Raw genomic sequence first — 11,837 nt, 5'->3', positions numbered from 1 at the left:
TATATATATATATATATATATATATATATATATATATATATATATATATATATATATATATGTATATATATAGCAGGGAAAAGTTCATACATTGTTGAGACAAAAATGAGGTTTTAGAAAAACCTGAAGTAATATAATCCAAAAGGTTTTATCAAAAATATTTGGCACTAGAATAATATTCTAAAAGTCGTCAGTCGGCGACAGTACACATTGAAGTCATGTTAATTTTTGCATCGGCTTATTTAACGTTGTTCGTGCCTCATTATGTGATCGCCTCTGCATAAAGTCTTAACATTTTTTTTTATTATAAGTTATAAGAAGATTTCATAGATGAGATTATTTCCCGCAAAAGTGAAAATGCAACGTTGATTGATGATGCGAGCTCCTCTATTGGTCCCGTCACGTATGAATCAACGTCCTTTTCACAGGATCTACATACATAATCGTGTGGGGATTTACTTCAGGACATGTGAGCATAGTAATGCGCCTTACCCACTTATTCAAATTTATAAATGAAGAGATTAGTGTTAAACGCCCTTAGTGACATAGTATATGTATATTGAAGTTGACCCGTGAAACATTTCTAATATAATGCTAAATGGTATGCACAGATGTAAGTGCAACTCGCTGCTTAATGTAATTATATTGATCTGTTTCACGAGAGACAACCGTTATATACCATCTGATAATTAGAACACAAAATCAACATAGTGCGCTTGCAAGCATGGATGCTATCTTATATACTTCAATTTGTATGCATACATTTAGTGATTACATTATTACAATGAATGAATTCGTTAAAAATCGGTTAATTTTAGATTAAAACAAACGCTTGCATTGTGAAAAATATATCATCATTGTTTGATATACACATACAAATAATGTATATTTGATTTATAACAATCTTAAAACTATTAAATATATATCAATGTTATATTATAGATTTATACATATGTAATGTATACATACATACAAACATTTAAATATGTATTAATACAAGAACAAATCATTATATCAACATTTTAACATTTAATTTTCGGTGACAGTGGCTACATACATAATATATCAATATTGTTAAGTGAAAGTAATTAAATTTTTAATGTTAAAGTCAACATCAGATCTGATCATTAGCATACACGAAAAATATAAGCCTTAACACACATTAATTCAATTCAAATTATATATAATTTATAGTTATAAAAATATATGAGGTAACATGAATATACTTACAGTAACAGAGTTGTGTGATTCGACGAGATTCAAAGTTTTAGCTAATTATTGATTTTCCTCTTAATATTTCTAATACAAAACGCACAAATTAAACAATGTCAAAAATTTAAAGCGTGCGTCGTGTTTGGTATATTGTTAGGCCCAATAATTTTGAACCGTAACACATATGACCTGTTTGGTAGAGTAATTTTAAATTGAAATTATATAAAAAAAAGTCTTTCACACATGATTTACACTTTATAAGACATGTCAATTGTGTCTTGGCAATGCGCTATTACATAAGCAATTATTAATCACAGAAATTAGGTAAGCATATGAAAAAAAAAAAAAATGAAATGTGTACATATGTAGAACATATTCAAACTTATATTTTTTTAATATAAAACTTTTGACACCAGTTTCGAAAATATAACTATTTACCTGGGAATAAGAAAAGCTAGTTTAAATTATAAATTAAAAGAAACGATTGTCCCGAAACATTCATTCGCAATCAATTTACTTTTTAAGATATTAATAAAATAACAGTCATATATTGGCTAATATATCATAAAAACTGTATTTTTTTTATATATATTAGTTTCAAAATATTTTATTATTGAATACAATGAAAATTGTCTGAATCAAATTTATTTAAATTGACTCAATGTCAAGGTGCAATTGAAATAAATACTAATACAATTTAATATAATTTGTAAGTGGTAAAAAATTATCAAAAAGAAATTGAGAATTAAATTCTTACAATACGATTGAATTAGCCAATAACTTACTTAAAAAATTCATATAACTTTATAAAATAAATAAATTAATAGCGTTTTTACTATATTTGATAAAATTTCTTCAATGAAAAAAATGCTTTGGCTGAAATGTAAAACAATGTTGTATTCTTAAAAAAATTTAAAAAGAAAATGTCTTTATTTAAGCCTTGTAGCGATCGGAGCGATTAACTGCACAACATAACGTAATCGAAAATACAAGAGCGAGGATCTCTAACACGGCAACACCGATACCGACACCAATCACAATATTCATGTTTGACGAAATGGCCTCTAGTACTCGGTCTATGCAACCCTAAAAACATGAATTAATAAGGTTAGAAAATATTTCAAAAAATTTAAACATAATTAAAAAGTACGACGGCTTACAGTTGAGTGAATCAATGGATTTATGGAGGCTGTGAGTAAGCTTCGTCGACTGGTTTCGCATAATGTACCCTCCATTGTGCAGCAAGATGGTGGCATTATGTACTCTGAAATTTTACCACCGCCAGCGCTCAAACCGAGAGAGTCTACTAAGGATTCTAGGCCGCTTACTAAACCACCCTCTTCAGTTTTGGTCGCCATATTTTTGCTGTAGAGAGATCCTGACCAATCGTTAGGTCCATTGGCACCGCAACACTTCAGCTAATGAACACAAAGACACAATTAGCAATACATCAGACATACATAGGGTTGCCATAATTGTCAAGCATTGATACGGGACATTTAAGTGCTACATAAATAAAACATGGAAAAATAGGTAGGTAATAGTTTATTTTAAAAAATTAGTCTTTTTTAGCCCAATCGTATTTTAACGATGATTTAACTTTTTTAATTAAATCGTGTTCCTCTTTTACATGATGATAAAGTTCTCACGCAGAGTTTAGGGAGAAAACGGGACAAATTGTAATACGGGACCGAGTAGTGAAATACGGGACATGTCCCGTATATACGGGACGTATGGCAACCCTAGACATACAGTATATTTTATGCAATAGGTTGAATACTTACTCCTCGTTGTATAGCGTCAAAAGCCATAGTACGTGAATTATAACCATCGTATTCGGTTCGTACGGTCGATTGAACTGTCGCTCTAACTTGCTTCTCCAAATGCCCGGCGTGAGCTGCACACCACCAAGCAGCCGCCACTTGCATAACAACTCCAATGAAAATGACACAGAAGAACTAAAAAAAATCAACAACAGATATGAAAATCAATATACAGACCATTTCAAGAAATCACTATCATAAAAATGAAATTAACTTACCGAAACTAGCATACATTGAGATTCTTTGACGGCTCCACAGCAGCCTAAGAAAGAGACTATTACGAGGAGACCACCGGCAGCCAAAAAGACATAGAGCCCTGTGTAGTATTTCACTTCATCTTGAGTCATCGACAAGTAAAACGTTGGATCCGTGATCATCCATGCTGCAATAGCTACTATGGCTATTCCCAAAACCTGCAATGTGAGCAAAACAATTTTTTTATGAGATACTTGAACGCTTGTAAGTGAGTCATTTTGAGTGAACGTTAATGTTTTTAGATAGTAAGTGCTCGAATGAAGCTTACTACATTCAAAGGGATATTTACGATTAAGCTAACATGAGTGATTTCCTGGTACGTTCCACTTAACGCATTAGCAAAAAGAATGAGCATCGTTTTGTACTTGTAATTATAGAAGATTGGTTTCGGTACAATCAAAAAATTGTATGTTACATCTATTTTGATGTGAATGCATGTATGCAGTAATAAAACAGCAAACATATGTACATATTAAATAAACAAATCATTCACCTCGAGAAGTACATACATTGGATAAGAAGTAGAAAACACCTGCCACTTGTGAAAATAAATATGAGCAATGAATGATACCAGCATTTATGTATGTATGTACTACTTTGAATATCCCATGAACCATAACTCACGTGATATGCAATGGTGCGAGCCATATATACGTAAGTAATGAATTCCTGACTTTAATTAAAATTACTAATCGGATTAGTATACTTTTAACATACATATTATGGTGAATATTAGTTTATAAATTAAAAAGCATTCCCTCATTTCGTATTGATTTCGGCATTATGCCAAGGCTATTATCATTACCAATACCTCTTTAAAACATGTTCTTTAAATGTAAAAATTATAATATTTAAACGAAATAATTAACATAATATGATGGTATATTAAAATAACCATTGAGAAATTACCATATGTATATACATACAAGCAAAGAAATATTATATTTTGCTTTTAGGTATCAAATGAACAATTATGAACTATCAACATCCGTATGTACTAGTACTTCCAATCCCAGAATGTTTTTACGGCACTGGAATTACGGTGCTGGGAATTTTCAAACCCAAAATCCCGGTGTATGAAACAAAACAGGAAATAACAGTTCAAACACATATTTTTATTTTCAAAAATATCCATAAAAAATCACAATGAAGGCCGCTTGTTGATTTGCCACCCGTTTTTAAAATCATTGTACATATTTTGCATTTGGCAAACTGTTCCAATATTTCACGCAAAAAATACTTCCATACTAGTTAGTGTTATTGTCATGAGACTTTGGCTGCATTCTTGAAAATTTTGGGTTACATATAATATATACATATATGGCTGGTTTTTTGTCGAATCAAAGAAATCCATCAAATAATGTAATCCGTTAACTTATTGATCGATTAATTGATCCAATTTTTACTGAAAGTTTGAATTTTCAAATGTTTATGAAACGCTTCATTCAATGGGATACTGCAATTAGATTAGCTACATGGAAAAAATATTTATGCCTAATATATGTTTTATTCGAAAATTTATTTTAATATAGTAGATCTTTGTTTTGGTTCGGTGATTATTGCCCACAAAGTGCTCGCCCAAAAGTCACTAAAATATATCCCCATAACGGAACATCTGACAGCCGAAAAGTCCATCATACTAACGATGACTATCACACTGACGAGAACTCGAGTGCCAAATATTCCATATTCACGATTTTCATGGCAAAAATTGTCTTTTGAGCGATCACAATGTGCGTAATAACCCAATTACCCTTTGTTTTATATGACTTTTCGGCTGCCAGATGTTCCGTTATAGAGATTTTAGTGACTTTTGGGCGAGCGCTTTGTGGGCAATAATCACCGAACCATTATGTACAACATTATGTATACGCGATTCTTGCTTTTTTATTTGGTGTTTTCAAAGATATTATATATAATAGTACACATTTTTTTCAGTGAATAAGTTCTTATGTTGCAGTGGTATAATTTTTGTAAATACATAAATAATAAATATAATTTCGAGATTTGCAGTGTTGCAATGCCCTTAATTCAGAAAAAAATCATTTTAAAAAACTTTATTTAAGCTTCATACCTGTCTTAAACTTTTTGAAACAAAAACAATAGTGCATATTTACGTTAAAGTAGATAATCTTCGAATAATCGACAAAAGCGTATGACGCTAAAATCTATCAGGATTGTTGTACCAGTATTGAAAACCAACCTCAGTACCGGGAATAAATACAGTACCAGAAAATCCGGAATTCGATGCACTAATATTGACAAAGCAGTTATATCGAAAAGAAAATACATATTTCAATGTTTCTTTACAACAATGAGCACATCGATATTAATGGACAATCTTACCAAATATGTACATACATGCATATGTATTTATATATAAATTACATTCAAATGCATTAACATTCACCGCAATATTTATTCATCAATACAAATCAACACTTTCCAAAACTTCTATAATATTTACTATTTGTACGTATTCATTTAAATGTTTACTCCAACTTATCTGACATACTGACATTGATTGACAAAACTTCAATACATTGAATTATTGATACTCAGAAGTAAAAAAAACAAAAATTATTTTGATTACTCAAACAAAAAAATGTGCCGAGGCGAAATATCGTGGTTCACATTTTTAAAAGCACTGCTCCATTCTACCTCAAAGGTCATGGTTCGACGAGCAAAAAGGTGCAATGCTTCCTGTACGCCAGACGAGCCACCGTGTGCGTTTTCAATCATGACCAAAAAGGTAAAGACCAATCTACCCAGTCCAAATCTTTGCAATGACCGTTTGTTATTCACACGGCAGCCTGTGTTAAGTCATATATGGATTTCGATGTTGTCTATTGGCGACCTTTCTTTATACAGCCAAAGCAACTTGGCACATGCATAACTCCGAGGATCAAGGTGAGTGTGGAGTACTACTACTACGTGAACACGATGATGTCACGGTGATCGCGAAAAAGAAGTAACAGTGTTTTTAGTAGGTGGAGGATGAGGGGGACGAGGGGGTGTCAAGTAAGCGTGGGTAGCAACGGATATTACTTCACATTCGCTGATTTGTGACGGACGCAACTATTTTCGTTCGTGGTCTGCTGAATCAGCACCAACGCCACTTCCGAAGGAGACATTTCGACCAGAACGACCTTCACTCATTGCAGGTGAAGATTCACCCTGACTTCCGTTGCCGATACGTTCGTGCTTCACATATGTATAAGGACAACATTTCACTCGGAATTTGTTTGAAATTAAAGCATTAGAACATTGTGCTTCCTCATACATACTTTGTTTAAACGTCATTGGTTAGAATGTTCAATGACGTTTAAACAAAGTTGAGAGCACCGGCGAAGTTGGCAGCAAAAGCACGATAATTTAACGAGGGCTTTAGAAACAATACCAATACGGCCAGACGAATGACATCCAAAATAATACAGAAAGAAAAATAATAAGCCATGCAATATAAATTGATCGAGCTTGTAAGAAATAAGATTCTAGTAGACCGGAATTCGGAATTATAGTCGGAGTCGGAGTCGTGGAGTCGGAGCATTTCAATCGGAGTCAGAGTCGTAAAAAACCAACCGACTCCTTTATTATTTTCTTTAATTCATGGAATTACGTTATGTTTCAACTAGATTCTTTAATTTTATTGAAATAAACTAATACATGGAATTTAACAATTTATTTATAAAAAAAAAGATTTTATATTACATTATAAATAAAATCGTTGAATTGGACGTATTTTGATGTTTTGTGGCCAAAAGCAGTGGTGTAGTGAGGCCGTGGTCGACCAAATTTTGTAGTGAGGCCCAAAATTTTGACCTCAAAAACTGATTTTCATACAAAATCGTACTTTTATTACATTTAATATTTAAAATTAGTAAATTAAAGAAATTTACATTTAGTCACATTAATTAATAATCTACTATTTATGTAAACTTTTTTTGTATAAATATTAAAAAATAAACCAAAGAAAAATTTGCGGTTTGGAAGATAATTGAATTCAAAAATTTTAAAAAAAAGAAAGCACCTATAGGGGGAGGTACCATTTCCGGTTAACGTCTTATCCACAAGAATTTCAGTAACCGATACTAATTTTGAGTTCGATTGGACTAACGGTGTACAAAAAATGCCCAAAATACACAGTCACACATACTAACACAGAGACACACACAAATTTTTCTAGATCATGAAAACGTGATCAGTGATCGATTCTGAGTTCGAATCAGTATAAAATCTCGAGTTATAATTTTTGCGTGATTACAAAACTTCATCTACATATTGTTATATTAGTTTCATTTCATTCGTTATTTTCAATTTTTATTTATAATACGAGCAATTGAATTGCTACTTCATTTAAAGCGTTTCAAAAATTATCGTGGGTGCATATAAGAGTCGGAATAATTCATGAACTACGATGAGAAGTCGAAATCTGGTAGGCATATTTCAAAAAAAGTTGAAACTGTTTACCAACGCCAATCAATATGTATATCAACTTTCTCTCAACGGCGAAATCAACGATATTGTCTTAACACAGTGCTTACTCAACCATTGTGCCTTACGACAACCTTATATTTCAAAAGCCCACGCCAAAAAATCCGTCAGCAGATGAGAGAAACTATCATTGTTGACATAAGAAGACCGAATCACTCTTCTCGGTGAGTCTATTGTACAATATCATCACAAAAACTAGCTATACATACATACCTGACGTAACGTACGCCTTCGTTACATCTCAAAAGTAAAAGTATCAAGACAACTGAATAGCTTCCTTAATGTGTTTGAAGTACATAGGTACACAAGAAGACCAGAGAGGCAAATTTCAAACATTCAAGACAAAAAATGTATTATTTTTTAAGAAGAGAGCACAGAAGATAAATCACTTCGCATCATTGATCCAGTTTTCGATGGACACGTGTTATGGACATCTAATCAACTGACGCATCATATCCTCACTCCAACTTTAGGACCAATTATGAGGCATATAATTAACCTCAGCGATGACACGCCAACATTAAAAAAACTGATTTTTTAAACTACATAAATTGAATGTTTGATTAAATTCGATTATATGATTTTAAAAATCTGGCATTGAATATTTCTTTATTCTGGCATATTGAACAATTTCCACAATATTTTCCTACTTAATTCGTAACCATTATGTGTGTACATTGTTCAGTTATGGCCATAGAAAATAGATACAACAAAGAGAAGTCACATTAGCAGAAGAGCCATAGAAAATAAACAGGCATTTATTTAGACCAAAGACGGCACATTTGCGAAATTCGAAAGTATAAATGTTGAAACTATGCGGACGAAATCAAAATCCTCGAATTTAATAACCAACACACCTCAAAATGAGGACGACTATTATTGAGCGGTGATCTAATATGGCGATTCCCAATAGACCGACAGTAATTTTCTGGCACTGAACATGCGATGATTAAATTTTAACAGGAATCGAGCACCATTTTCGACTAGAGAGACACACATCGGTTGCCACAAGTGGGTCGAAAAGTCCTTGTACGACAGAGAAGTATGCAGATCACCTGGACTGTGGGAGTATTGGACACCTACGATACGGAGCGGACCATACGGTCTTGTTACGGAATCGATAGAAACGATTGTTCGTTGTCAAAAGACCCCAAATCGAACAGCTGTAGGGTCACAAAAGTGAAACACCTGGGGCAGATGCTGCTCGTTCTGGATCTAAATGTAGATTTTGTGTAGTCGAGATGACGCCAGCTCTACAAATTATGCGGTGAGGACATTAATATCGCTGGTTTGAATGCATTTCCCTTTCTATTTTGAAGGAAAAGTTACATCCTACCACTAAATTCAGATGCACGACTCACTTTCTACTTCAGTATTCATCAGGAGTGTACGCACGCACAGTGTTCAGGTCCACATTTTCTATGAATTAATACATCGTTTGTTTAGCAAACATTAGGCATACAATAAACAAGATCATAGAAGTTTCAAAGTTACAGGAGTGATGTTCAATGATACTACTTTTGAATCATAAATACACACGTAAAAGTGTATCTATGTACATAACTTATAAATTCCTTCAACATTCGGCGAATGAGTGGGTTCTATAGTTAATTGAATATTTACTTTAAAAGTTTGGATACACGTAGACAAATTCAATTTGGAGCTTACAATGGCAGTTGGTCGGACCTTTCGGAAGGTCTTCAGACCGGAGTCAAGGTCTGAAGACCCAGAATTGTCGTGAAAGAGGGGACAGGGACTTGTATAATATATGTATGTATAAAGGGACTGACCCTAGCAGACGTGACCGGAAAAGGTGTTCAATTCAGCGAAACATCACAGCGAGCTATTGTTTCGTAAAGAAAGACCGCCAAACGAAAAAAGAGGGAGAGCAACAGAGAAAGAAAATAAGTAAACTTTGTGCTCGTGGCTCTTGAACTTCTTTTGCAACGTGTACCCGAGCACAATATTCGAATCAAATATGTATGTACGCGATCATCTCGCGTTCTACATGGGTATCTATCTATGCACGCAACAACAGCTTCTCAAGCTGTGGGGACGGGCACTAATGACGAAAACGTCTTAGGTGGTGTCATAACTTGTCAACGGGGTTCCAATACGGCGCTTCCAATTAGTGAAAGGTCGGATTTTCACATTCAGCCGAGGATACTGGGCCATTGTCCGTGAAAATCAATATAAATACAGTTTCGCAAAGCGGACGTGTTATTAAATATATTTACTATTAGATTCGGTTCGATTTATGCACAAGCAAGCATGAATCATGATGCTATTTGTAATATTCACAAGATCCACATTAACGATATTCAAGAATGGAAAAGTTGTATCGCGTCACAGCGTGATGTGTTGAATATAATTATGACAATGAGCAATAACCATCTATATAGTAAACAGCATTTAGAAAAATACGGCGTTTGCAAGATTGTATTCTAAAACAGCATCCTCCAAAATGTTTACAATTTTATCATACGCCGCAAATCGAAATATTTCATATTAAGTTAAACAAAGAAGTGTGGGATGCTGTATTGACGATGGATTAAAAAATTTAAAAATGTGTGAGATGGATGAGAGTTGTCTACATCAGATACGAATGAAAGCGTGTTGGAGAGGCCTCTATCCAACAGTGGATGGCGATTGGTTGTAAATGATAATGATGATGGTATCAACTTTGATCCCACTTCTGACACCAATATCTTTGATAAAAAAAACCAAAGCCTGAACGAGTAACTATGGTTTATAGTTTTATTGCCATGTATTATTATTAAGGATAGGCGCGACCGCGCTATTTTCTAGGAAAGAGGGCAAACTAAAAAGCTAGAGAGCAAAAAAAAAGGTTGACGATAGAAATTGACAATGGTGAGTCCATTTTTGCACGGTGGCGCCGATCTGTAATTATTATACGGGTATAGTGCATACTTCATTGAGACGAATGGAAGCGTGTTCGAAAGGCCTCCAGCCAGTAGTAAATGGCGAATAACTGTAAAGGCGCAGACCCACAGAATGGTGAGAGGCACGCGGTTTTTTATAAAATCTTTTCACATTAAAAAAAAAACGCCAGCACGCCTGATCTATGCTATGGCAACCTAGGCCAAAATTCACCCCCTCCCCCCCCCCCCCGAAGTGTTATTTTCTCCTTGTATTGGCATAGGGTTTGATAGTGATCGATATCATTGATTCCTATATTTGAAGAAATGTAGGAGAAACTTGTCGAAATAACAAGATCGTACGAATTAACAATGACATGAGGATACGCTCAGTTGGAGTTTGCCAAGATATCCCGTGCCATACGATTCAGTGTGTCTGCGCCCTAAACGATGTATTAACACATTATACGACATTCATGATGCATCAATGCAAAAACCATACATTGCTTGGTAATGGCATGCAATTTGTAGATTATTTATAATAAAACTACAATGTATATAATTTGCCATTGTCGAATTGAAATTCGAGGAACAAAGCATTCCGAGAACAATTCAATTGCAAGCAAAATGCAAATGAGAGTATGTCTTACCCTTTCGTAAGTCATAATCTAATTCGACGAGTTCCAGATGTTTGAGATGCGCAAGTTTTGCTTGTTTATGAGGGCCGACATAAACACATGTGAGCAGTTTCACAATCGTATGCACGGCGATAGCATCACGAAAACGCATACGAATGCAACTCTAAAATAAATAAAAAAAAAATAAAGCTAAAAACACACGTGTATGATCTCATATCTGATGGCAAATGAAGAATTCGAGGAACCTGTGCCGAGATTTAAATCATGGCGTCAACATGTGTGACCGCATTTATGCCTACCTCAAAATATAATGTCAAAGAATTACATTTACTCGAGGTGTGTTCTATGTTGAATTTTTAAAATGTGATACAGAAAATTCAAAGGAAGAATATCATGTCAGCGTTATTTCTGAGAATGCAGGCAGGATAAAAAATACATAAGCGCATTATTGACGAAAGAGATAAGTATGGTTAAACACGATAATTCGGTGCCTTATCTCAGAAACATTATGCATACCTACTCGTCTTAATATACAT

The 11,837-nt window shown here is 33.9% G+C and overlaps 1 protein-coding gene across 1 annotated transcript in view; it reads right to left on the bottom strand.

Annotated features, from left to right (window-relative positions):
* Positions 1–1,562: 1,562 nt before the first annotated feature.
* The window catches only part of Tsp96F (Tetraspanin 96F), a 28,293-nt gene continuing 18,018 nt past the window's right edge, over positions 1,563–11,837 (bottom strand). The window contains exons 2-5 of the mRNA XM_077437984.1: positions 3,254–3,448; positions 2,997–3,170; positions 2,373–2,630; positions 1,563–2,298 (exon numbers count right to left, since the gene is read on the bottom strand). Of these exons, the coding sequence (XP_077294110.1) occupies positions 2,146–2,298; positions 2,373–2,630; positions 2,997–3,170; positions 3,254–3,448 (780 nt within the window). The 3' untranslated portion in view covers positions 1,563–2,145. The remainder of the gene's footprint in view (positions 2,299–2,372; positions 2,631–2,996; positions 3,171–3,253; positions 3,449–11,837) is intronic.

Source organism: Arctopsyche grandis, chromosome 9 (assembly GCF_051622035.1).
Source record: "Arctopsyche grandis isolate Sample6627 chromosome 9, ASM5162203v2, whole genome shotgun sequence".
Lineage (NCBI taxonomy): Eukaryota > Metazoa > Arthropoda > Insecta > Trichoptera > Hydropsychidae > Arctopsyche > Arctopsyche grandis.
Note: the sequence above shows the minus strand (reverse complement) of the source record. Positions and strands in the feature narration are given on the sequence as shown.